At 41.1% G+C, this 27,922-nt stretch overlaps 1 protein-coding gene across 1 annotated transcript; it reads left to right on the top strand.

The window, feature by feature from the left end:
* The first annotated feature begins 472 nt into the window (after positions 1-472).
* On the top strand, positions 473-27,497 carry SSU72 (SSU72 homolog, RNA polymerase II CTD phosphatase). Its single transcript, XM_048067551.2, has 5 exons — positions 473-633; positions 7,205-7,348; positions 23,329-23,468; positions 25,233-25,351; positions 26,395-27,497. Exons 1-5 carry the CDS (start codon positions 554-556, stop codon positions 26,494-26,496), a joined length of 585 nt encoding a protein of 194 aa, XP_047923508.1. The 5' UTR covers positions 473-553; the 3' UTR covers positions 26,497-27,497.
* The last annotated feature ends 425 nt before the right edge of the window (positions 27,498-27,922 follow it).

The raw sequence follows: 27,922 nt of genomic DNA, 5'->3' as shown, positions 1-27,922 counted from the left end.
GTCAGTTGATGTTATATGGCCACAACCTTATCCTAACCTTATTCCCTACCCTTATCTTAAAAAGTTCTTGAGAGCTTTTATCTTGGAGTCCGGTGTCAAGGAAATAAAGGCTCAGGCTCGGAACTTATCGGAAGCCGCGGCTCCTGATGTGAGCTACCTGCAGGAAGCGTAGCTCCCCACATTTGTGTACCACATAAAACTGGAATTAAAGAGAAGGAAAAAGGAGGGGCAGCAACCGAGGCGTTCCGTGTGGAACAGCGCCGGGAATCACGTCATTAACCCAAACGGAGCGCTGGGGGATCCCTCCCCGTCGCTCCCTACTCCCAGTCCCCGCGGTTTGAGTGGAAATTGCGTGCGTTAAACAAGGGGCCGAGTCCTCCACATCGCGCTTTCCCCTCCTCCGTGCCCGGCGCTGCCCTGCCCTCCTCGCCGTGGCAGGCGCCGGCCCCACCCGGCGACACGCACGGGCCCCGCCCCCCGCCGCGCCGCGGCCGCCATTTTGTGCGAGGAGCCGCCGCCGGGGCCGGGCCGGGCCGGGCCGCGCATCGCCGCCATGCCGTCCTCGCCGCTCCGCGTGGCCGTCGTGTGCTCCAGCAACCAGAACCGCAGCATGGAGGCGCACAACATCCTCAGGTAACCGGGGCCTGCCCGCCCGCCCGCCTCCTTCCCCGCGGGCCCGGGGCCGAGGGGCCTGCACCGGTCGGCGCACAACGGAGCTCCGCGTCCAGCGCTGCGAAACGCGGCCGACAGCCCCCGGGGCTCGGCGTTTTAACGCCCAGCTGCCTCTTTTTAACGTCGTTTTATTTTTTAAATAACGAGCGTGAAGATTGGAGCCGCTGTAGGCACTGACAGGGAGCGCTTTCCCTTTGCAGGAACACCGGGTGAAGTATTTGGCTAAATGGTGCTTGGTTCAGAGCGTGAAGCGATGCTGAGGCTGTGAGGGTCCCTTTCTTCAGCCCTGCAAGTGCTTCCAGTTTGGCTAAAGGCAGAAGGGGAGATGGGAGAGGGAGGCGGTGACACGGGTGGACAGGCAGGAGGGACCTGATCTGCCGGGAACCGTGGGCCTGAACCCTCCCTGAGCACCGTGATAAAGTCTTCTTTTTCGGTTAAAACTAGGCAAAGTCAGCATCTACACGAGATGAGGCACATCACTAGCACAGCGAGTCAAACAACGAAGTGTAAATTGCGCTTTACATTTTAACTAAAACAGGGAAAAAAGACGTGAAAGGGCTAAATAATAGGAACATCTGGTCTGGCAGCCATCTTACTGTAAGCATCTGATGCAGCAAATGCTTAAACTTGGCGTCAGATGTTACCTGAGGCGCGCCTCCAAACACGATGGGACCAGTACGTGCTTTGAGCTGGGGTGGGGAAGGGCTGCTGCTTTTCTGTGGGTTTTCTGCTAGTTATAACGCTGGAACTGAGCGGTAACCAAAACCGGAGCGCTTGGGGTGGGGATTAAATTTACTTCTAATATCCAGCCTTTTTCTTCCCCTCTGTTTTTGCAGAAGAAATAAATCACTTCCGTTGTGACTGATGTTCTTTTTGAAAGTTTCTTCTCCCTTAGGATTTTATTATAAAAAAAAAAAAGTAGTTATTTTGTAAAGGTTTGTAAGCAGCAGCATCTTATGTAATTTGGAATAGCATAGCTGGCAAAATAGAGCTGAACTGCTGATGCTGTTCCAAAGATATAACTAGTCTCTGCAAGGAGAATGATTGCTTGCCTGTAAGCTTCAGAAACAGTTTGCGTTGGATCAAAGCTAGTCCATTTTGCCAGGCTGTCCTGCTGTATGTGGCACTGCACTTTGGAAAAAAACAACATGTGACCAAAAGAGGAAAAACAGTCCGGAAGAAATGTTTAAAGCATAGAAAGTGAGGTATTATAACTTCAAAGTATTTTGTTAAGGGATTATGAAACTTGAACGGGCACAAACACTACGGAACCACAGGTGACTGTTTGAAAACAAAAATCTGGAGTCCAGCCATCGGTGTTGGAACATCTACATCAACATTCATAAACAAAGTTTTGCAATGTGTGGCTCAAGATAGCAGTAGGCTTTTTTCTTGAAAATATTTATGCTAGGAAACATATCAAAATAAAAATATTTTTGACATGGTTATCACAGATTTTTTTTAATGTTTATAATGTTGTAGGTCAGGTTTCAGAATTAACTTTGCTAGTCCACTCAGTGTTCTCATGAACTACGGGCTTTATTTAAGCCAAGTCTTTCATGTAAAAGTGTTCTCAGTAATTGTGCTTATTTCAGTCTTCAACTTATAGAGAAAAATATCTGTAAGGCAAGCTTATTTCACTTTCCAAATGTTAGGCCTACCGAATGCCTACTAAAACTTGAACTTAACTGTATTCTACTTCCTTCTACAACAAAAAAGATTCTTACAGATATATCTGAATTTAAAACCCTGATGCATTTGTGTATTTACATACATATTTAGTTCTCTATATAGCACATCCAAATGAAATGATTAACATAGTAGGCTCTCAGACACACTGCAGTCTATCACTTCTTGCTTTTATGTTCCCTTTTAGTTGTTTATCCTGTCTAATGCATGAAATTATGAAGTGGTTTAAACAGAGTTTAACGTCTTAATGTACTTATGTTTTATATTATCCTGCTGTTCTCTTCTTGAACATGAGGAAAAAAAATTGTAGTACATACTTTGTACACTTCAGTGTTTTGTTTTTTTTTTTTTTTACTTAACCAGATAATAAGAATTACTTTTTTTCCTTTTAAATTGCAGTAGTTCATTCCAAAGGGCTTGCACGATTCTGACTTGGCAACCTAAATTTCTTACTCATCCTTCCTGTGCCTGGTGTCTCTGTGCTGCCACTTGTGTCTCTGGAAGGCAAATGTTTGATTGTTCGCAATACAACAAAGATATAATGACATCTAACCAGTGTTATCTTGCTTCAGCACTACTTTGTTTGCTTTATAGTATTTTTCTGTATTTTCTTTTTAATGACCAGTTCCTACATATTTTTGTTATTGTTCCAATCTCCCAACAGAAGCCCTTGAATCTTGTTGATAGAATAGCTACCATCGCCAATGGTTTACACTGAGACATTAAAGCAAAGGGAAAAGAGGCAAGGCAGAGGACTATGCAGAGAGATGCAATCCTTCCTTAAAAGTTATCAAACTGGGTTTCTGTAGGTCAAATCTTACTCATCCTACACTTCTTGCTTTTACAAATATGACTTGCATCTTTTTTGCCATAGGATGCGTAGATTTAGGCCATGGCTCTCCTTGAAACACCAAAGAGGAAGGTAGAAGGGTTACACTTACTGACAAGCCGTGTTACACAGCAACTTCCACGTATCCATTTGTGTAGTTTTATTTGGCATTTAAAAGAAAATTATCCTTTCAAATTCTTCCAGTGCATAGCAGGTGCTCTAGCAACTTTGTATTTTCAGGCGCTTATGGTACAAGCATCCTATCTCAGCCCCCTCAGTTCTTTCTCTCTGCCGTCCTGTTCTGGTAACACAGACTTCTCGGATATTTGTGTTCCTCTTTGTTTTTAGGAAATGGAGTGTGCTAAGAACTTGAGAATGTGAACATGAGGTATCTTAGTGGCAGTAAAAGCTTAAAAATCGAAACCCCAGTAGCCAAAGCCTAAGTTACATGTTAACATTATGATTTGTATTTCAACGTTGACTAAGTAAAAGAACTTAAGTTACACCCTTGCAGTTTACTTAAGTAGCTCAGTCATAGCTTCTCTGCTGACATCTGTCAGCAGCTAACTGCTGCCAAATGGGTATTGAAACCTGCGCTGCTTAATTTAAGATATCTGGAATTGTCTTATTAAATCCTTAAGAAAGGAGGAAGTGTTTTTTAACATAGCACTTTCATCTGACAGCTTATTGCTGATAAGTAAATTACATGTTGCAGTGCAACAAGTTAATATTTTGAAGATTTTTGTAATCAAAATCAGTTAACAGTGCTTTCATGCCCGCTGTTCAAGTGTGTGATTTTTTTTTTCTTTTTAATTGGTTGAATGGCATAAGATATTTTTGAAGTGATGTAGGAGGAGGACACTGCTAATTATTCTCTTGCTACATGTTGTGGAAGGTTTGTATTAAAGTTAGTTTGTATTAAAACTAATTTGTCCCCTGAGAAACTTTAATGCTGCTGCCTGCAGTGGTGCTGCAGTTTTTTGCATTCACTTTCAATATTTAGTATTCAAGATCACCGAGTTAGTATATTAGTATATGTTTACCCTCTACTATTAATGGTAAAGATGAAGTTCATTTTTTCCATTTTCTCTGTAGTTTTTCTAGGCAAAGGATCTTAGATATAAATGGTCTCATAGAAAATACTCCTTGTTAAAAGGCCGTGCCACATAATAGCAGATACTTGACTCACTAAACTGGATCTGCCCAGCTGCTTAACAAAAGCAGTCCTGTCCCCCACTGCTGCAAGAAGTATGGTGAAACATCTTCCAGATATTTCCTAACAGTACACCTAATGCATAACTAATGTAAAACTGTACCTTGGCAACTGCTGATGTCAAAGCATGAAACTGCCCCGGGTGAGGTGTGCGTTCCAGCTACTCGAGGAAGTATTTTGCAGTGGGTCCTGGGTGTCGAACCACAAATTTTTGATTTGTGAAACTGCAGTGAACGCTTCTGTTTTGATCTATATGAAATTACACAAACTTCAAGGATGTTTCTCACAGCTGGAGGTGGGCTTTCTAATGTGTGTGACCTAACCAGACCTATTTCAGAGAAAAAAACTAAAGTAAAAAATTAAAATTCAGGAGGAAAACATAGAAGAAAATACTTTTCCATTGTAGCATTACTGCTTTGTGTGGGAGAAGAAGAAAGAAGGCAGGAAGTGCAAGGTGCTGAAGTTCACTATTTTTCATTAGGTGTTCCCAAGCTACTTTGCCAAAATAGCTTCAAGTGATAGACGTTAGGCAGGGAAGAAGAAGGATATATCTGGAAGAAGAGCAATTCGAAAAAATTATTACTTCAGCCGCTGCAGTTTTGTCCATAAATGCGATGACTCTTCATGTCCAGTAGAGGCAGTAGAATAAAAACTCAGGGCTGGAAGGATGGCAGGGAAAATAACCACAAGTGCAGTTGTGAGTCACTTTTGTGGAAGGAATTGTACTTTTAAGACAAACAAGCAATTTGAATGGGTGTCTCCTACTGAATTCTCCTGCTATCTTGTGTGCGAAGACCGAGGAGTTAAAGTGTGAGTCGTCGTTTGCTCAAAATGGGCAACTGGGACCCTTGCAGTGGCTCACAGCCTTCTGGTCGCTCTTCTCAGAAGGCTGCAGATGTCTTGGTTTTCTTTAATTCAGACTCTGATAAATCACTGAAGCTGCAAGTGTGGGTCCTTTTTTAAAACAAAACAGCAAAAAAACTGAGATTAATCCGTGATCATGACATGTTTCAGAAGCTGTACTATAATTCTAAGGTCAAGTGTTTCAGCCTTCTGGCTAATAGTGACTGTTTTACCACGTAGCTTTGACCATTAGACCACCAGAAAGCAATCTCGTCTGGGTTATCTGGCAAAATGTATTGCAATCCCTATTATTACTCAAGGGTTTATTGAAATCCAGTGTATTTAGGTTAACTGGAAAAAACATAATGGTGTTGCCCCTAAAAACAAACAGGTTTCTGCCTCCTTTTTTAAAAATTTAAATAATCAAACAAGTAATTCTTCCTAAGAACGGAATGAAGCTATTCTAGGCTTACTCGCAAGTTTTAGATGCAAGCCAGCAGGGTATGTGTTCCGCTTCTGTAAAAGTAATTGCACAGCAAGATTTTTTCAGCCCACTTGAGGGAAAGGCCAAGCACCCAAATGCTTGTACTGCGCTACTTACATCACGGTAGAGGTTTGGCGACGAAATGTGGGAAATAAAATAGTTAACCCAGCAGCTTGAGCAGAATACATAAGTATTGGCCAGGTGGTATTGTTACTTCCTTATATCAAGACAAAAACATCTCTGCCTGTATTGTATTGCCTAAGAGTGAACAGAGCGTGTTACAGATCCAAAATGTGTGAAAGCACAACAGAAACACGATGTCTGGAACACTGCATATAGTAATTCTAAGAAAAATTAGTATAAAATGAGGGCAGCCTTTCAGAAACGGTTTATGAGTCTTAATTGTAACCGCAAGGAAATGTGTGCTTTGGGTCTCTGCCCTGAGGTTTTCCAGTAACAAGTGAGGATTTTCTCAAACAAGACTTGCACGGTGAATGTCACGGTACAGATAACGTCGTTGTCTGCATCGTGTTTTCTCTAGTAAAGCAAAAGTAGAAAAATACTTCTGGAAGAAAATTTCCCGTCAGATGAAACAGAACTGAAGTGAAGTTGTCTTGGAAGTCCGGTCTAACTCTTTTTTCTTTTATTGGTTATTTATTTCTCCTTGCGTTTTGCACTGATTCTGTGCTATGCTAGTGGAATACTCTTGGGTCCCTTTTCTTTCCTGTGCTACAAAACAATTAGCGGGTTTAGAGAAGTGGGCAGTGAGTTGGAGTTCGCTTTGTTATGCGCTACAGCAGTACACCTCAAGTCCATGTGAATCACCTTTCTCCATGTTCAGATGACCAAGTTCTGAAAAAGAATGAAGGGGATGGTTGTCAGTATAGATATGTCTGGGATGTCTTTTCTCTCGGTATTAGGTAAATCACAGATCTTTCAAAGCATGTTTGGTGACCCGCTCACAGCGAAGTTTTAGCTGTATTTAATTGACTTTGTTAAAAACCTTCAGTATATATGAGGGCTCTGTTCCTTTTGGCTATAGTCCAAAATGAGTATTTCTTTTTTGTGATGGTCCGAGGCCCAGTGGCTTTGCCTCTCTGTTTTAATGTGCATCTTTGGGGAGGGGGAAAGGAGAAAATAAAACTCTGAAATCATTGCATCATTTCTGTTAGCTTTTTGGCAATGCCAGGTACCAGCAGCAGTTTGTGTGATACTAGTTACCTGATGTCAGATGGAGGTTTTTTTTTTTTTGTGTGTGTGACATTTATGTAGGTTAAAAGATGTGTGCTGCTGCTCTTCAAACTTCCATCTGAAACTCTTTTGCGCTGTAAATCTAAGAACGTTGTGACCTTAGTTTAACTGTTAGTTGAAATATGTTTGGACTGTTTGTTTGTGATTTGGCTGATTGCACTTCATTGTTTAAAATCCACCCAGTCTAATTGCCTCTTCTCTCCCCTTCCCCACTGTCTTTCAGCAAACGAGGATTCAGTGTCCGATCCTTTGGAACAGGGACTCACGTGAAACTGCCAGGACCAGCACCGGACAAGCCAAATGTTTATGATTTCAAAACAACATATGATCAGATGTACAATGATCTGCTTAGGAAAGACAAAGAACTGTATCCCTGTGGCATGGCCTTTTTAAAAAAATCCAATATGGTTCTCCTTGAAAGGTGTAATTCATTATTTGGCATTATGCATTAGGAATACATAGTTGCTTGACTGGCAAACTTAAAATGTTTTAAGTTCACAGCAGGTTTTTTACAAAGGGCCTCTAATGCTCCCTTGTAAATCGCTATTGAGTTACAATGCACGCATTCAGAATGCTCTTTTGAAGTATGTTAACACATTTACCTCTTGATTGAAAGCACATTAATCCTATCACAGATTGTCCGTTAACCTCCACTGCACTGTGGATCGTACTTCCCAGTGCAAAGACTGTTCCTGATAACGGATATGACAACAGCTGCCACCTCAAGATTAAAATTGTATTTAGCTCAGACAAACTGACAGGTAAGGCTTACAGTATACTTTCTCTGGGAGAGAGGATACCTTTCATTAAAGAACTCACTCTTCTCACTGAGAGCTTCTTGATACGTGATTTGAGCAGTGCACCCCAAAAAATGTGCGTAGTATATTTTAAAGAAAGGACATAGGAAAGCACAATAACAGAATTAATCCTGGAGAGCAGAGGTGATCACAGTTATGCACACTACTTAGCTTGACATAATTCATGATTCTGCATGATTTTAGAACATCTGTATTTGAAGTTGATTTTTCATTCTTTAAGAAAACCCACTTTTTTTTTTTGCAAAATCAGGGTACTCATTCTAGGTACTTCTTTCTCAGCAAGGGATCTGATTTTTTTTCTTTTTAAATGTTAAGTGCGAAAGAGAGAATTTACCCTAAAAAAGATATTCAGTATAGAATTCAGTAAGAATTTCTTCTTAAAAATAGAGAATCCTTTAAAATGAAGTATTCCAGAAATGAGTCTTATAATTTGTAACAGAGCAGTTTTTGCGCTCTTTAGTGGCAGAAGATTTTTCATGATAGAGGTGATGGGCATGCAAACATTGCCTGCTGTAGGGGGTGGGGGCCTGCTCTTCTGAGGGGCTTTGGGTGTAATTGATGGGGGAAACAAGACGACGTGTTGTTCATATGATTCAGCTTGTCCTGTTCCCCAGCCTTGCATTCATCAGCTCAGTGGAGATGACTGTCACCTAGAGCCGTTCCAGGTGTTTGGAAAGTATCTTGGTGAGAACTGTCAGCTTGTTCCCATATTCCAGTGATGGGACACAAGAAATGCGAGCGCTCAGCATCCAGTGCTGCCTCAGCTGGGAATGATTTCCTTCCTCCAGTTCTGTAGGCCAGCAGGGATCCGGTGCATTATGGACACCAGATACTCAGTGAAATTGTGGCTGCAAGTGACTTGGCATGTTCTCGCTTGACCAGCCAAGGAAATGACATCTTGTTTCAGAAGGCTTTAATCTCAACCAGAAATGTGCTTCTGCAGTGATGGACGTCGGTCAGAGTGAGGTAAAAAATGAGTGAAAAGTAGTCACTTGAGAAAAGGAGGGAGAGCAGAACTATCAAAAACACTCTGCAGAGCCTAAAAGCACCTTCATTGCTGTTAATTAGTGAAATACAGAGCACAAGCTCACGTACCTTGAAGGCGTATGCTGAATTTCAGAAGCAAAGGGGTAAGGGACTGATGGAGCCAGGCAGACATCCGTGCTCAGTTGAATACCTACAGTGGTGGTTACAGTATGTACAAAATGAAAGCAGTCCAGAGCAGTTTAAAGGTTAGTAGTTAAAACAAATATCCACTTCTACCCTTGCGTTTTTAGAACATTGTATTTAAGTTCCCTGAGCCCTAATAGAGGGCTGCAACAAAACTACTTAAGGCTGTTCTGAGTGTAGTTCTTGGGTGCTTCTTAAAAATACCACTTTTTGTTCTAGGAGAACAGTAGAGGGTTCTGCTACTAATCTGTAGGAGACAGGGCCAGTGTCTGGGGTACCTCTGCAGGATTATGTGTGGGTAGTATTGTTACAGTTCCTTGAATTTGCATGTGCAAATGGGCATCTCAAAAATAGGCCAGTATAATTACTTGCCACGTACAGCTGTGTGAAGGGACTTAAGGACTTGGTTCTAATTATATGATTGTGACTTGAGAGACAAAAAAAAAAAAAAAGGAAAATTGGTGAGTTTGCAATCAAGTGAAATCAATAAGATGAAATTAAAAAAATAAAATAAAATTACAACAGCAATTGCTGTTGCACATTTGCCCAGGGATAGGGACTGTTCAAATAGAAACTTGACCAAAATTTGACAGCAGCCATTCCCAAATTCTTTATCAATATTAATTAACTCCATGATCGACTGTTTTTTCCTTTTCTCAACACTGATATATCTGTGGCCCTTAGACGGAAGAAACCTAGTTATTTCCAAAGATACGTATTTATTTTAATTAGGATTTCTAGGCAGCATACCTCTACTTAAAAGTGTGGCCTGCTACTCTGTTTCCTGCTATTTTTGTTCTTGACTTTTAATTTAACCTGCTTGCTAAATACGTAGATAGGATTCCAGTTTTAGCTCCCTAGTTATGTGATATCAAATTAGGAGGGGAAAAAAAAAAAAAAGAGAATCAAGACATTCCTAAAGGTTTGCTTGAGGCAGAAAGGAAGATGTTTCAGAAATGAACAGAAGCTGGGTTGGTGCATCTTAGTTAAAGGTATAGGCATTCTCTTCTGAGAAAAATAATTGTGATAATGTAATTGACTGAGATTTAGTTCTTTTTGAACTCTCTAAGCTGGATGGCCATCCCTTTTTTGTGTGCTATTGCTGATGTATTTTCTGTTTTGTTTATAGTACCCTTCCCATTCAGAACAAGTGGAAATAATTCTTACTGTCATACAGACCGCTTTGCCAGCAAATATTATGGCATTGTGGTCTCCCTGTGGCTGACCCTTACTCCTGGTTTATCCCACAGTTCTTCATCTGTCTTGCTCTCTGCTGTCTTAACGGGTAAGATGCATTGTGCTAGAATGTCAGTAGAGGAAAATGCGGAGGCTTTGGGGCAAACATGGGCAGTCCTGAATAGGGGAAAAATCAGAAAAAAGCTGAAGCAGATTCTAGCATGCACGAGATCTTCACAGGGTCCAGATGTACAAAGCTGAAGTACCAATTTCCTGACAGAAGAGAAGGAAGACCAACAGAAGTGTATTACTGAACTAAATCGGTGTCACTGTAGGACTGTGCAGGAGCAGGGTTCTGTGCCTTGCCCAAAATGTTTCAGTCCCACTTGAGACGCTATCGCCTGTGCCTGCGAAGAGGACAGAAAGAGGACCGTGACTAGCTGACAAGAGGGGCATCTGGGAGTGGTGAGGATATACTGAGGAATAATTTTTTTCTCTGGAGGGTGGCAATGAAGTAAGATCCTGACTAAAGTCTTAGTCAGACATTACTAGGCTTTTCCTGCAGATAAACTGAATCTTCTCTCTTGGAGTGAAATACAGCGGGACAGTATTGTAGTACTGAACGTCATCTTGTCTGGGAGGCTTCTTCTGCTCTCCCTTAATGCCAGTACTGGAAGGGAAGCAGTTCCTTGTGCAGTCTTTAACAGCTGTATCGGAAAGTTATTTGGCATCAACCACAGAACTGATAACCTAACTGCTGTAATATTGCGTGTCCAGTGTAGTGTTGGGGTCTGTTCAAAGCAAGAAACAGAACTGCTTGTTGGAGCAAGGCCTTCCAGTCATTCTCTAGTCAGTCTGAAGGATGGACTCTCTTTTTAAATTGGGGACTAAAGTTGAAAAGGTAGTTCATTAGCTTCTTAAGACAATAATCTCTAAGTATGCAGCCAGTCCAGGCTGCCTTTTCCAGTTAGGTGTGGCATATCATGCTCAGGAAGATAACAGAGTCCATTTGTTACAGCCTTGGACTTAGTCCTTTAGAATTCCTGCATTTGCCTAGTCAGGTTCTGAGAATTCTTGTTCTTGAACAGCTTTTTTTTTTTTTTTTTAACTACTTGGAGAAGTCTTATTTTGTCTGGTAGTAGTCTGTTTTTTCGTGATTCTGTGGTTGAATGCTGTCCATGCATTATTACTTGGGTATTCACTTCAGCCACTCACAAGTGATAAGTTTGTAGCTTGAAAAATAGCTAGTATGGAAACTAACGTTCAACTTACCTGAACTGTAAAGACAAGAATACTTAAATATTGGGAAATGGTGATCCTTTCCATTAAATAGTCTTTCTCTTAAGAGGACATACTTAGGCCAATATTCAGCGTGAAGAACTAGTTTTGTGCAAGCTGATCTGCAAGTGGCTGAGAGCTCATGTGCGTGTGCTCCCTGCCTGTGGGATGCACGTGTGCTATAGCTCAGACGTCTCATAGTAGTGCTAAAGTGTCGCTGCATCTGAGCTAATAAGCCCTGGCCTGGAGATAACAGGAAAGAGGACCTGTGCATCAGCATTGGTAGGGTTAACAAGCTCTTGCTGGCCTGTGTGGGAAGGTAGAACTCAGGGAGGGCTTAGTCTGGGATTGGAGTTGGTCTTCAACTGCCTCCTGTGTGCTTGATGAGGGGCTTGTTGCAAAACATCCTTCCTGTGAGCTGTAGCAAGAACTTTACAGTAAATCATAAAAAGTCCCTTAGCTTTCAGTAGTCTGTAAAGTATTTTTAATGGTGTTTGTGCATTAATTGTATATGAGTTGGGATGCACAATTTACACCTTCAGATTTACGTGCCTTAAGGAGAACAGCAGTAATCAGCGAAATGTAGAAGCTGCCTAGAGGAATTAAAGGCATCAGCTGTAACTATGCTGCAAGATATCCAGTGCATAGGTTTGGGATTGTAAAGCTTAAAAGTCTTGGGCACTTGCTGCATGGAAACAGCTACTTAAGAAATTAAGAGCAAACTTCTGATTATTGTACAGAAGAAATACACTACTGAGTTGTAAATGCGGAACAGCACTAAAACAAACCTTTAGAAGCAAAGAGCAAATTACCATGAGTTTAAGGGGTAAGTTTAAGAGTTCGAGTGCTTTTGCAAAGCACTAGCTTCGTGTTCTTGGACAGTGATGGATGGCTGATGCACTTAAAGTTGCTGCTCTTCCTTATCTAAGATAGTTTGATTTCCCTCTTGCACCCTGAAAGGCAAAAATAGTTCATGTTTTTAAACATGTAAATAATCTTACAATTTAAATGGTACATGGTTATCAAATAGTTGATGTCCCAGGAAGTTCTGAATTTATCCACGTCTTAATTTCTTTCATTTTTAGAGCTCAAATTAATGTCTGCTTTTTCAGGGAAAAAAGCATAAGCCGGGAATAGATGATTATAGTGCAGCGGTACCAGGAATAAGATCCTTTTTGTATGAAATGAGGTCATAGCACTTTGCCTGTTAGTTTTCTCATTAACAAAGCAAGTAGAACCAGATTATAGCTGCCGTAAGAAATTTGCAATGAAAATGAAAGGTGCAGCACAGAATGGCAAAGGAGGCAGTAATTTTCCAATATGTCATCAAAATCTGTTTCAGGTCTTACTGCTTGGGTTGTCATTTGCTGAAAAGATTTGAGACTTCATAAATTCTGTTCCTCTTGATTTCTGGTTTGTAGCCAAGTTGTATTTTCCAGCCTTGCTGTTAATGATCTGGTGTTGTGTGGTGAAGAGCCATGATTCTGAGGCCCAGAGCATTCATGGCCTGAAGAAGTGGAGAAAAGTTGCTAGAAGAAAAGCTGCCGGTGACAGGAATAGCTTGCTCTAAAGCACTTGTCCGTTCTCTTTTGAATATTGTTCGTTTGTTGCAGAGACTTCTGCCACTTACAGCAAAGCTCTAGAATCCGTAACAATTGAGCAGTAATTCCTGATATTTCTGGATCAATGAACTGTCCTAATTTATGGAGAATTTATATGGCACCGCTTTTCTGGAGGCTGTACAAAGCAACCTTGAGTTGCTTAACGGGGGAAGTTACCATGGGCACGCAGGAGGACTCTTGAGCTTCGTGCTTGTTGAGGCCACGTATAGCTCACCCGTGCCGATTCCTTTTTTCAAGAGTAACTTAAATTCCACTTCAGGTAAGCTCTTCACGCATATATTTATTTCATGTTTTCATTTGGTTTTCTTCCTGGATTTGGAGCTGATTAACAGCTGTCAGCTGCTGTTCTGAGCTGGGTTCCCGTGGTCAGTGGGCTAGTTGCTGTATGGCCGAAATCACAGCCTGTTGCATGGCAAACTTCTCCTCAACACAGCGTAAGTCTCATTTTCTTTCTTAACATCCTTCAAAGTACTTTAAGTACAGAATACTTAGTGAAATGGAAAGGATGAGGATGGAAAGCAGTGCTTAAACTGGATTTGAACAGTCTTCTATGAGGTGTGTTTCTGCAGCTCTGTACACTTTTGACCATAAGCTGAGCTCCAATACCTTTTTCTCCGCGAAGGATCTTAAGACAAAAACACTTTTCACAAAATCCCTAGCCTTTGAAAGGCAGCAGTTTTCAGTATTTCTTAGTTTGGCTTCTGAAGAAACTGCTGTTAATTCTGGTTTCATCCACATCAAAAAGGAAATATTATTTGAAACTATTATACATGCAAAAAATATAAATACTTATTTAGATATACTTCCCTCTGTATTTGAAGTTCTAGGACATGGGAGGAACGACGGACACCAGCCTAATAGGAAATGTTTCTCAGCACATAAAACTTCCTCTGCCATCCTACCTGTCTTCTAGCTAGAATCTTCAGAAGGTTTGTTTCCTTAACCAGTGTTGGTTCTGAACAGGTCATCCAAAGAATCCTGTCTGAGGCTGACGAGTATTTTAAAATCCATATAGCATTTGAGTAATTTTCCTTGACTGTGTTTCAGTCATAATGTATGAGCTCTGCTAATGAACGTAAGCATTTTAAGTCTGTTGGGCGTTCTTGGAAGGAAAGGTGGGATTTGAATCTGAGAAACCACCTTTGGATGGACATGAAAAACAGGGCTACTTGAAGGTCTCGGTCCCTACCACCTGCTGGCCTCCTGAGTGCACCATGCATGACTAGCATTACTTAGAGATGATTTGCCTCATAAGCAGATGGAATTTTTCTCCCAGTGTGTTGGCTGCTGCTTTTGATATCACACAGGAGTGCAGCGAAGCGTTCATATTGTTTGCTCTTCCTATAACTAGTGTCTTAGCACAGGCTTTCTTTGTTCTTAACTCCCTACGAAGATGGTAGTCTTACTGTTATTTAAACTTACATATAAAAAATTGCTGCTTCTACTCTTAGGCACTGGCTTAAATCCCACTCGGTCCTTCTGTCATCTGTAGTTGATGAACCTTGCCAGCTGTCTGCCCAGAAAAACTAGCATAGCTTTGTTTGGTCCTAGCTCGGCTGTTTCGTCTGGGACAGAAGTGACAGCAGGCTGCTGTTTCCTGCCTAGAAGAGTTTATTTCAGATGAACGCAAAGCTTTCTCTGTCAATGTAGGGAATGCTTATACAGTCTTTGTTCTTTATATTGCTTCCAGAACAATCTCCATCTTCAGGGGAGTGCCTGTAACTTCTTCAACCAGTGTTAATTGCAAGACAGTAGAATTACTGTGCCTGGCTTCTGGGATGTTTATGGCATTTTTTTTGGATGTGCAGACAGATGGTTAGAATATTCAACAGAAGAACTGAAGGCATATTTCCATTGCTCTGTCTTCAGAACAAAATTTGCAAACAAGTTAATACCCGTTCTTGCTCTTTATTCTTACCTTTTGTAACTAAAGGTGTGGATGACTTTGCCAGAGCATTTTATCTTGCAGGATTTTCTGCTTAATCTTAGTGTCTGCCACCTCTTCAGATGGTTGAGCCTCTAGATGTGCATCACATCTATTTCCATTTAGGCAAAGTTAGCATTCTCTTGCTTCCAGCATGGGTTATTACTCTAGCCCCAAGTTCAGCAGCTCTGTCTAATTGAATCACAGCTTCTACCTTTGCTGAAACACCTAGAAACTTGGAGCCAAACCAACAGTTGAAGTTACAGAAGAGGGGGGAAGAAAAGCTCAGTCAGCGTTGTTGCTGCCCAGTGACAGAATTGGCGGTGTGAATACCTTGGGAATCTGATGTGAGAACAGACTTCGGGACCAGCGTGAGGAGGACTTACTGTGAGAAGTGTTTCCCCAAGGAACACAAGTTGTGTGTGTGTATGTGTGAGCTTTGCAAAACCAGTTGTTAATCAGGCTGTGGATTAACCACATCCCCCTGTACTTCAGTGTCCTGTTTGCAGTGTTGTGCCAAGGAACACACTGTGGATCTCATCCGGCATGTTTCTTGCTCTGCAGGCTGCTCTTTAAAAGTGGCCCTGCTGTCTTTATGAATGCGTTCTCAGCTTTCCCAAATAAGTGAAGCAAAATAGCTTAATTTACATAAGATTTGCAATACTTGTTTTGCTTTGTCTGAGTTCCAACTATAACTCTAGTTGAAAATTAACTTTGAGTTCTACAGTACAGAGTAGTACAACAATGGAAAGTAATTTGAGAACAGTTGTTGCAGACCCTGTTTCTCTGAGACATTTACTGGAATGACTAATATTTTTCTGACAAACCTTTTTGCCTGTACAGCTACTTCAGAATACTTCCTGCTTCCCCCCATCTCCTGACATTCGTCTTTTGAAATCTGGCGCAAGTTTCTATGCCTGAGAGGAGCATCCAAAGGAATGTGCAATACCTGAGTACCCTCTGGTGTTTTTCTTTAGCTTGCCTGCTGGTCCTGCTGTTGATTTCTACAATCCTTTGTTACCTGTCCCTGTCACCTGGTGGACCTGCTAGCAGTTTGAGGTATCTTGCTGAGATGACAGACACTCTTTTAGATTATTGCAATTGAAATTAATCTCCATGTGGAATACTCACTGAATGCAGTACGTGGCCAAGTGTTTGGCATAGTCAGAAATACCACATCTTTGAAGTCATCTTGCATTCTGTCTTTGATATTCTCACCTTTCTGATAGTCCCTCCAGTATGTCCATCATACCCCCTTCTCCAGCTCTTTGGACTTTACCATTGCTTCCTTTCTTTTCCCTTTTGACAGCTTATTTCTGTCCAGTTTCATCCTCAAATGAAGTTTCAGCTTTTCAGCACTGACAAGTCACTGTCTGGCACTTCAGCTGTAGGCTAAACTAAAGATCTTGGCTTCTCTCAGAGAAGTGTGGGCATGCAGCCCTCAGCTTTAGGGCTCAACCAGACTTAGGGAATGAGCATGCCTGTTGTTGTTGGACCAGCTACTGTTGGTTATGGACCAACCGCTGTGAGCTTGCTCAGCTGGATTTTATTTGTAGCTTACAGTTTAGAAATGCTACATTGTTGGCCTTAGCAATAAAAAGCAAGTGACATTTCATATTTGGTCCTTTGCAAGTCATTCATGCAGGCACAAACATTACAAGAAATGTTACTTAACCCAACTTGGTAGCTTTGTGATATTTTAGGATGTCATATTTTCAGCGTTAGGACTATAAGTTGCACAGTACCACAAAAGGCTTGTGAACGATCTCCAATTTGTACTAAAAAGGCACAGTTTTCATTCCAAATGAAAGGCAAATCACGCTCCAGATACAGAACATAGACAGTTCTTGCAGCGATAACCACAGCTGCCTGGAAAGCAGAATTCATAGCGCTGGTGCCCTTTTTAGTGTTGTGTTCCCTGCAAAAGGAAGTGATAACAGCAGGTGGAAGAAGGGTGGGCAGTTGTTCCCCGTCAGCATTTTGCCAAGCAGGATGAAGCACAAGGTATGTTCTGTTTACAATACAGTTACTAGTAATTAAATTGAGATTACATAGAAAAGAGACTTGCAAATGCCATTTGTGCTGGTGTTAGAGACTTACTCTGCTCCACTGCTATTTTTCACAGAGAAGAATTGCAGTGTTTGAGTATAGTGACAGCTGCATGAAAATGAATAATTGGCATGTCAGATTTGTTTGAAGATGTAGAAGCTTTGGACGTCAGCCATTACTTTAAAGACTTTTTTTTCCTGAAGAGCGTGTATGCATTTTAGCAAATTGAATTTACCTAATTATGTTTAATAGATTGGTCTCTATTTTAGATGACTATATAATTAATTTATATACTCCAGAATATTCAGGTTATACTACTTGCCGACTTCATTTTCATTTTCATCTAGAAGTTAAGATGAAACTTAGTGAATTCTTTTCTAGTTCTTTTCATCCATACAAGATTTTAACTTAAACAAGTCAGTGTATTGGGTATCTCATCTCAGATTAGTCATCTGCAGACGAGGTGTCTTGATGCGACCTGCTTGGCTGCCCTTATACCGAGGGGAGGATAGGGATATTTCAAAGGATGTTTTTTCATGGAGAGTGGAAGAATTAAAACAGAATAACCAGGCAGCAGATGCAACCGATTCCTTTTCACTGATCATTAGGGAAGACTTTCTGCCTTGATGACCTGAGATGTAGATGTTTACTTACAACCTTGTAGACCTGCATGATTAAGTTCATCCAAGCTTCCTCTTACGGTATGAGAAATATTTCTTGAAAGTCTGTTGTCCGCATGCAGTGATTACCACCACAAGAACTAAGCCCTATTCAGCAACAGTGGTAAGAAATGAAATGAGCCTTTGGTTTAAAACACAGCATAATATGCTGAAACATCTTAGTGTAAAGAACTAGGCGTGGCAGTTAATTTTGCTGCTCATGCTTCTTACATGGTGCTTGGTATCCAGGTGATATTTTACAATTCTGAAGTGCACATTTCTTATAAACACGCAACTTAGGTGGCCTGAGATGATCATTCCTGTCTGTCCTTCTCTGAATATCAAGCTCTGAGGTTGAACTGCTGCTGAAGTTTCCCTGCTGAATTAATAGATCCTTCTGACTCCAGCTGGACACTGAGCTCTGCAAAACAGTTTAATGGAAGACACAACTCATCTGGCTGTGTCCGTCTCCCATTCAGCCCATTCTGTTCTCCTGAATTTCTCATTCACAATATTGCAGTCTTGTTTTGTCACAAAACTGAGATGTTAAGTGGAGGCCCCATCATCATAGATAGGTACTGGAGGGGGGAAAAGCAAAACTAAACCGATTTGCCAGTAATTAGATCTATTCTAATTGAAGTTGATAGCTGTTCTTGATTCTTACTGCTCTGAGAAAATAAGCAGTGATCTTGTGCTCTGGCAGACACTGAATGTGTCTGCTGTTTTGCGGTGTACTTCTTCTAACCTTTAACTGTCCGATCTTGGGATTTATCAAAACTTCCTGTTTTTTCCTTTGCTAATCTGTTGCTTTTTTTGTCAGCCTCAAGTGCAGGTTCTCTAAACATAATCCACAGTAATTTCTGTGCAGTCTAGTTGCTTTCTGTGCCCTGTATCTTGCTATATGCTTTGTTCTCTAACAAGAGTATCTGTTTTTATTTAATGCAAATAAAACTTTTTTTTACATAATTTTCCTTAAGCTTGTTTGGTGGTTTAAAAAAAAAAAAAGCTCAAGCTGTAGCCAGTACTTTATTGTAATCTTGTCTTATTTCTGAGGTTTCTTTCCTCTTGCTGTCCTCTTGTGGTTCTACCTGGGAAGTGTATTCACCATAAAAAAATGATGTCTGGAAGCGATAGCAGGTCCGAGCTGGGTTAGGTGTGACATGTAGATGGCTCTTCATATTTAATGGGGGGAGAAAATTACTGTTAACGAAAAGTCCAATTTGATGCATTAAGTTATTTTAATTTAGATGATTCATTACTCTTTCAGGTGCTGGCAGTCCACTTAAACATTGATGTATCAGGGGAATTAATCCCAATATCTAGTTCTTCAGGTAATACGCCATATTTTATTCAGGAACTACTTTGGAAAAAAATACTGTCCTGTCTACCCTGCAGAGAAGGTCCATGATGTTTCATTGTAAAGAAGAGAATGCCTAGACTTCCTTTAATTCTTTGTGGACAGACATACGTGTTTTTCTAAAGACCATCTTTAGGTTCCTAACAAGTTAGCTTCCTAAATAGAACTTGGAATAACTGCGTTTCTCAAAGATGGCTGTGCAGAGGAATAACTACATTATTCACATGCATAGATGGTGAGATAGCACTAGCATCTGAATCACTTCACGACACCCTGAGTGATATTTGCCTGACTTCATGAGCATATTCAGTGCAGCTTTAACACTTAACAAACATACAGACCAACCCTGGGAAACCTAGTTAGGGGATAGTGCAGTTATGCAAAAGGATTGCCTAAAGTTTTTCCCCCCGCCCCTCACTTTTCCCTTAAGCTTCATAGTACCTGAATAACATCTAGCATCCATGGGAGAATTTTTTGCCACTGCTGTTCAACTTAAAGATGTTTTGCCCAGCTGACCTCCAGCATAGGCAGTCATCATACAATCTTAAGGAGAAGATCTTGAAGCTACATGTGTGTTTTTTTCCCCTATTTTTTAAAATGGATTTCTAACAATAGTACTTGTGAAATTATAGAGAAGAATATCTTTCAGGCTTGTAAAGATCCAATTTCCTAACAAAAACAGCAGTCTACATTATATTGAATTCTGCAGTCAGGTAACCATCAAAAACATTGCCGTGCTATTCAATTACACAAGAAACACTATCAGCAAAACTGGAAGCTGGACATGTGTGAAGGCAGTGCAGTCACGGGTATCTTGCAGTGTGGGAGTGGTGTATGTAACAGTGGAAAAAAGTATTGTCATATGGGAATCTTCTCTTAATTTTAACCTCAGTATAGCTTTTATGAAATAGTGTAAACATTGTAGTTCGGGAAGGTGAGAGCTAGGAACTAAACTAGTCATAGTCAATGTGTGAAAATAATTGTGAGAGTTTATTAAACAAGAAAACACTTCTGCTCTCCAGGATTATCTGCTTTATTCTGTGGATGTTCTTCTGTATCCCAGTTCCACTTAACAAAAGCTCCTGTTCACAGCTTTTAGCAAGACTTACTCAAATTTGCCAAGTGGACCTCAAGCAATTACTTGAGAAGGACAGTGCAACAGTGGAAGGTGGGAAAATAGAATCATATCATAGAATGGCCTGGGTTGAAAGGGACCTTAAAGATCATCTAGTTTCAGCCCCCCCGCAAATGCAGAACTAAAAGTCTACTTGCTGGAAATGTTCTTTTGAATATTACTAGTAGTTAAGGAAAATAGCTAGTTTCTCTTCTATATCAATATATATATGATAGTATTACACAGCTAAAAGTACAGTTTGGGTCCTGAGTGAGAAGCTGACTGATGAACTGAGTGGGAAAGGATGGGCAGCGACCTACACGGGGGGTGGGAGGAGGCATTTCTGCTGTCTGTGGTGGGGGGATTTTAAATTTGGGTGGCAGGAGCTGTTGAAAGACTTAGGAGGTTGTTCTAAACACGTTTATATTTTGTATATATATATATATCAATACGTTATTATGGGACATCCTGAAGTAAATGGAGGGAACGCAGAGTTGGTAACCGTAGAGATGGCAGTTTCTAGCTATCTCTTCAAGAATGAGCAGCAGTGCTCCGTATGGCTAGGCACACCTTGTGTTGCAACGTCTCTTCATATCAAGTTTTTCTAGGAGTGATTTGTTATGCACAAATTTCAATACTTTGTGGATCCACTTAGCATAGTTACTCCAATAAAGGTAGTATCTGAATTAGACTCATTGCAAAAACGTGATATTTACTGATGGTTTGCAGTGGGTGATGACCCCTTAGGTAAATATATAAATGCTTTAACTTTCTGAGCATGGTAGTGGTAAGGTTGCTGTGGCCAGAGAACAGCACTGAAAGCCAGGAGAGAGTTTTGTGAGTACCTTCTGAAGAAGGGAGTGCTGAAAGGGGACAGCAGAGGTGCAGAGAATAGGAAGCATGGAGCTGAAATCTGCTGGAATGAGCCAAGTCTGACTTAATGGCTGAACATCTGGCAGTAGAGACCTTTAACGAGGTGTAATATCTCTTGAGTTCACCTGAGCTCATGATGAGAACAAATCTGGGCTAAGATTATGCATTGAAAACAGTCCTGCAGCTCGGGGCAGCTTGCTGACAGGATGATGGCACGCTGGCTTTATCCAGGTGAAAAAGATTTCAGACGACCAAGTATGAAAGCGTCCTGAATCTTAACAGTTTATTTCAATCTCCTTTTATAGGCACATAGACCCTCAAAAAATGTAGCTGCAAGTTGGCAGTGGAAAGCTTGTGTGAAGCAGAAAGCTTGACTGTGTGGGTTTTTTGAATATGCGTAATTCTGTCTCCATGCTCAGGAAAGCTAGGGGACAGATGCCAGCAACGTTTCATCCTAGAAATGGAGGGGGAAAAAAAAAAGAACCAGGAGAAGAGTGTAAGGTGTTGTGAATTCTTCCTTCAACTGCATGATGTAGAAATAGAGATTAGAGAGCCCAGAAGGGGCTCGCTGTCGAACTCCAAACCAAGCAGTGCAGCGGGATGTTTACAAGTGTTCTGAAAATGGCTGTTACAGTCGTTTTTGTGCTTTGCACATCACCAGAGGTCTGGCGTAGTGGATTTTCTCCAAGCATGACAGACCCAAGGAGATTTTACAGGGATGCTGTGAAGATGTGGGCTCTGGTGTACAAGAGCTGCTTCAGATAGCTTTGGGCTATAAAGCGCAGTTACACAGGGAGAAGTCTTTTGGGAAGGAATGATGGTAAAAGGTTTGGGAGAGCCCTGAAAAAAAGACACAGCAGAAGTCAGCCGACTGACTGATAGAGTTGCTTATATATATATATTTGTGATGAAGTATCGTTCAATTTGTAATTCAAAATGGAAATTTTCTTCAGTCAAGCAGCTAGTGGGATGCTGCAGCTACATAAGAACTGAATATTTTTCCCATATAAGGTCTCTTACTTGGGTAGAAAGAAGAATTTAGATTTTAATATAGCTTAAAAACTTGGGAGAGTTAAAAGCTCTGGAGGCTGTTGGCTTGAACGCTCTTCAAGAACACCTTGAAGCACGTAGATTAGCGGCATAGACCTGGCTGCCTGAGCAAGAGAACCGGGGGTACTGGGGGCAACTGGAAAAAGGTAGACAGAAAGCTGCCAGTCTCTTGTTACAAGATCAGGATTGTATTGCAAAAAGAATGAAGACAACCTGCCAAGTATGTGACCTTTTCAAAATGGAAATAAGCCAAGATGGTACCTTACATACTATTAATGATGGATTTTTTTTTTTCTGCTCAGAATCCTTCTGTTATCTCAAGAAATTATAGACTGTTACCCTTACTGCTATTTTAATTTAAAAACATGTACTCGGATGGCTAAAAATAGCCGGTGCTTCAAAGCAAGGAAGAGATGCATCAATTTCCATGCTCTTTTAATTCAAACCTTCCCCAGTATTCCTAATCTGCCCATAAAACTGTCTTCAGGAGGAGTTTGCTATTAATGAACCGAGCAGATGTATGCGAGCGTGCTCCTGATGAAACCGTGTATCCCAGACAGCTGAGAGGACAGGGTTAGTGTGGGCAGGGGATTAGTGTATCCTGTCTGAAAGGGGGATGTGGGCTGTAAATTTGGGTCTCAAAGCTACTGTACCCGCGTAAATTGAGCTACCAAGCAGCGTAACGAATCTGTTTCACCCGGTGACTGAAGTGCTGGCAGCAGTAACGTCGGTGGTTTTCTTCATTCCTGTTTCTGTCTGGGGATGTTCTGAAAGGGATGATGCTCCACTGGTTTATTTAATTGCCTTCGGAAGCTCATCTGTATAAACCTGCGGGGCTGAGTTCAGGTTGCAGCTTCATGCAGGCGTGCAGCTGGCACCAGGAGCCCTGTGTAACTTACGGGACAGAGGCCGAAAGGGGCAGTGACTCAGGTGGATGTAGGGCACTTAGCAAACGGCCACGTCCATGTGCTCTAAGCATTACGGGTATAAAAGCAGTTACCCAAGGGAAGTTGTCCTTCTGAGGAACCCAGACCTAATGAGGGCCTCGTGAAGCTGTCTCTGCCATTGTACTGAGTTGTCTGAAACCCAGTAGCTGCCTGAATTGTCCTTCTTGGGGTCAAACAGGGATCTGTTTAGTGGTCACCGATCTTTGTATTTGCAAACAGATTTTAAAGATACTGTAATAGTTTACCTTGTACTGGTCATTTGCTCAAAAATGTGACTTTTCTTAAAGATACTTAACTCAAACAACTTCAGATACACACAGAATGGGATTTTACATATGTTGGACAGAAATAAGAGAATCAAGCCACGACCAGAGAGATTCCAGAACTGCAAAGACGTTTTTGATTTGATTCTTACGTGTGAAGAAAGAGTCTATGATCAAGTAGTAGAAGGTAAGGACCTTGAGCTGATAACTTAACTTTGAGTTCTTCTCTACCCCACACACCCACACCCCCAAAGACCTTCACAGATCTGGAAACATCTGTCTGCTCTGACTGCTCTTGCTGGAGCACCAGCAGGGAGAGGAGCTCCCAGTGCATTGCCATGGGCTGTACGTAGCAGAGAAGTGACAGCTGAGTACATATTTCTCAAAGATGCTAGTTCTGGCAGCTACGCAGGATGTGTACGTATAGCAATTTGAAATTGCTATAACAAGCGTTTTGAAATAACTAGCGTTTGGAGAAACTCAAGTACATGTTCGGTTTGAAAATGCTCATGGATCTAGAAGATGACCAAGTTGTATGTGATGAGCCTTTTTTTTTTTTTTTTTTTTTACCACTATGGGTTGATGGAGAAACAGTCTAAGCTATCTTCGCTGTGCAGCTTCCCTTCTTCCCTGAGGAATACTTCCTGTGACCTACCAAGCAGTTTGCCCATAATAAATACTTCCTATGAAGCTGGAGAAGCTATTCTTGAACACGATTAGTTCTCTGCTAACGTGCTACAGCTTTGTCCTTAAATGAGTCAGCGAGATATGCCAGAATCTCATGTTGTGCATTGGCTGTTCTGCATGGTCACAAATAATGCACAGCAAGCTGATGGGAGCTCAGAGTCGTGGGGTTTCAGCTCCTGGGCTGGCACCCTGCTGCTGGAAATGCTGGATACGGGCTTATGTAAGGTTTGGGGTGTTTCCTTTACATTCAAAGACCAGCAAACAGTATTATACATAACGTAAAAGGCCGTTGCGTACCTTTTCAGTCGTCAGTGGGCATGTCACGCACACAAACATTTGAGCTTCTGCAAGCTGAGCAATTAAGGGCTCTGAATATCTAAGTGAAGTGTTTGAAACGTATCGGTAAGTTTTGAGAGCAGCTGCCCTGCGAGTTGAATGGATGGTTCTTCAGTCAGTTCAGCATGTCTCACGTGGAAAACAGCTTTCACCCTGTTTTATGAGAGTGTTTTGAGTTACAAGGATATGAGGCGAAGGGCAGCCACTTGCTAGCTTTCTGCTTGTGCCTCCGTCACGTTATGATAATTGGTCAATTACAAGCAGCGTTAAAGGAAGAAAGCTTGAGTGCTACCAAATGGCTCTTGGTTAGAAAGGTGAAACTTCAAAATGGAGTCCTCAGCAGGCTTTGCCAAGCTAAACTTGCAGAGCAGGGTTAGGAAAGAGCAACTTGTAGCTTAAAAAAGTGTGTGTAATGGGAAGGTTTTGTTAGAGAGGCATAACAATAACACATGGGTGTATTAATAGGAAAAGGATGCTTTATTTTTTCCTTTTCCACCCATAAGTGGAGCATGTTAAAGCTAGAATTTTCTAAAACAACTGGCAGTGCTTAACTTCGAGGAGTTCACTTTGCAGTTTAATTTTCAGTGTTTGGATGCACAGTGCTTTCTGAAAAACAGGCAATTAAAACTCTTCAGGTGAGGAAGCCTAAAATCATTCTCGACTTTTGAAAATCTTCGGTTTTAAAGACTGCCAGCCGAAGGTGAGCGGTAATTTCTCTTGACCAAGGCTAATAAACCATCACAGCCCTTCCACAAAATTGAATTCTTTTGTTCCCCAAATCCACCTTCCCCTTCTGAAAAGAGGGACTATACTATTCACTGGTTCTATGTATACAGAAAATAATAAAACTGTTTTCTTATGAATGCTGTGTAAAACGTGAAATCATTCCACCCGAAATTTTGCTGTTGTGTGTTTTGTTTCCAACTAGATTTAAATTCCAGAGAGCAGGAGACGTGTCAGCCAGTACACGTGATCAATGTGGACATTCAGGATAACCATGAGGAGGCAACCCTGGGTGCTTTCCTTATCTGTGAGCTCTGCCAGTGTGTAAGTAGAGAGGGCTCGTTTGGGACCCAGCTGACTGCACGGGGCTTGGGGGTTGTTTAGCTCTCCTTAAAGGCGCTGCATATTGCAGAAATCGTTTCAAGTAAAACCCATGTCAACAGAATTAAGTTTCCAAATTCTCATGGTTATTTACGGAGCTGTTGTGCAACTGGAATGGAGTTCATGATTTCCAAAGTAGACAGTGTGTGTCCAAAACTAATGAATTGTTAGCTGCCATGAAAAGCAGCATCACAGAGCACTTCACATAACCATTACACTTGTTGAGCCCATCCTCAAAACATTTGCTTATAGCACAAATGTCTATTTCAAAGGCAGTTGTAATATGTAGGATTTAAACATCAGAGTTGCATTGTGAATCACGGTATACTTGAAAAGCATCCTGTGTAGGTGTATTTCATAGTACCACCCTGTTGTGTGTATGATGTGGAAAAAATCTGGTGCCTTCTGTCTTCCACCTTCAATGTTCTTGGCCCTAACCCTTGAAATAATGCTGAAATAAGCTGAGCTTAAAACAGTTGACGTAACTGTCAAGAGAACAGAAAGGCTCTGTGTCCTTTCACAACGTGCAAGCTGATTAGCTCACCTATTCCAGTGTGGCAACAGACTTTTTTTTTACTCCAGACTGTGTGATCTATTCTGGTCCCGAATACTTGCATCCTTTCCAGATCCAAAAATCCTCTGAGGGTTCAAGGGACTTGAATTTTAGCCATCTGTTCAGTGTGCTTGCAGCTATTCTGAAGCTTCCATTTGTTATCTAGTGAGGATGGATGTTGCCTACTCAACAAAGTACTAGTTCAGTGCCAGTTCAGTGGGTTGGAGAAGGAAGGATGTGCAGATGAACACGATGCAGAATATATGTCCGTTTGGGAATGCTGGGAATCTCAATAAAGCACCCAGTGCTGCACGGCTTGGTACAGCCTGCTGATTTAGGCTTCACAGTAAGCCAAAAACACTGAATCGTTACTGTTCTCTAAACTGCATCGTATCCTTGGAGTCCAGTTACTTAGCATTTTTTTCTCTTTTAGATACAGCACACAGAAGACATGGAAAATGAAATAGATGAGCTGTTACAGGAATTCGAAGAGAAAAGTGGAAGGACTTTTCTTCATACTGTCTGCTTTTATTAAAGCACATCTGTCTCTTAGGCCTTAATACAAATGAGAGAAGCATGTGTTTAAAGTTCTGATTATACTGTATTTTCCTGGAAAAAGAATATTGATTTTTTTTTTGTTAAAGACTCCTTTTCATTTTTTTTTTCGTTTTGTTTGTTTCATTTCAGGTATTCTGTCACAGGTAGGCAGAGATACTGGTTGAATTGTACATATGAAATGATTAAAAGTATACACAAAGGCCACCTATTTAAAAATGAAAATCAAGATTTTCTTTAAATCCTACTTAAATTGTTACAAGTAGGCTTTTAATTATAAAGAGAATGTTTCTTGAATATAAGTTTATAATGTATTTTTCCAGCTTACAAATTTATTTTATTTCAGTTGTGCTTTTTTTTATTTTAATGTGACAGAATGGCTGAACTATGTGAAGATATGAATGGAACAATGAAAAATGAGTATCTGTATATTATTAGATATAAAATTGGAAGCATCCAATAAAAATAAAAACCTGCAAGTTTGTCTGTTTTCAAAATAGAAGCTAATTGTGACTGCTCTCGTGAGGTAAGACGCAAAGTATCTGAAGTAGCACAAGAATGCTCATTCATCCAACTTGTCTTGGAGAGGGTGTTGACAGCAAGAAGATCCCGATGGGAATCGAAGACCTGGACTCTGTCCCTTGTTCAGAGAAGCTGCGTATGTGGGCAACTCATAGTGATTTTTGATCCTGTGTTGAACCAAAGTGAACTGCTTTCTCTACATGAATTAGGGCAATGCCAGTAGATCTTTTCGCATCTCAATTGCTTTGGAATTATCGTACGTGAGATTGAAATAAGACTGTGAGGCTGTAACTACAGCAGTCGGGGCCCAATTGTATATATGTCTTCTATAAGGAAGAGGGGGAGAAATGGCAAAGTTAATAGAAATGGTTGAAAGCTTTCTGTTAACTGAAATATCTTTTGAATGGAAATATTCTCTGCACATACAGCAATAATAAACGTGTTTGTCACAGCTCACAATCCAGAAAATGAGTATGTATATACAAACAGAGCCAAAGCTCAGCCTTCTTTGTTCAGACTGATAGAAATTAAGAGCATCGAGTTAAAAGTGAAAACAAACTGAATTATTAGGCATTCTGAAGGTGAATGGTAAAGTGCCGCTGTTTAAAGGCAGGAGAAGATCTTAAAACCTGTTAAAGGAACCTGTGAAGGTGTTGGAGCGAATGAGGGCTGTGTGTTCTTTAGTACTTTGATAACTGGAGGCAACTTTTTAAACGTGCTAGAAGTGAAGTGGCACGAAATGGAGTTTGAATTGGCTTCTCTCGTTCTCCCACTGTCCTCTGGCATCTCACAAGAATTTTTCTTAAATGTACTGATTTCCCTATGCCCAAAGATAATGCCCGGTGCTTTTTCTGAATTTAGGGTGATGTTACCCAGCTAGCAGG

Source organism: Anser cygnoides, chromosome 23 (assembly GCF_040182565.1).
Source record: "Anser cygnoides isolate HZ-2024a breed goose chromosome 23, Taihu_goose_T2T_genome, whole genome shotgun sequence".
NCBI classification, from domain to species: domain Eukaryota; kingdom Metazoa; phylum Chordata; class Aves; order Anseriformes; family Anatidae; genus Anser; species Anser cygnoides.
This window is presented reverse-complemented; position numbering and strand designations above follow the sequence as displayed.

Bases quoted from the DNA above. Each gene is read 5' to 3' on its own strand.
- SSU72 (XM_048067551.2), top strand. From the start codon at position 554: ATGCCGTCCTCGCCGCTCCGCGTGGCCGTCGTGTGCTCCAGCAACCAG. The intron at 634-7,204 runs GTAACCGGGGCC...ACTGTCTTTCAG, and splicing joins GAGGCGCACAACATCCTCAG to CAAACGAGGATTCAGTGTCC. The intron at 7,349-23,328 runs GTATCCCTGTGG...AAACAACTTCAG, and splicing joins CTTAGGAAAGACAAAGAACT to ATACACACAGAATGGGATTT.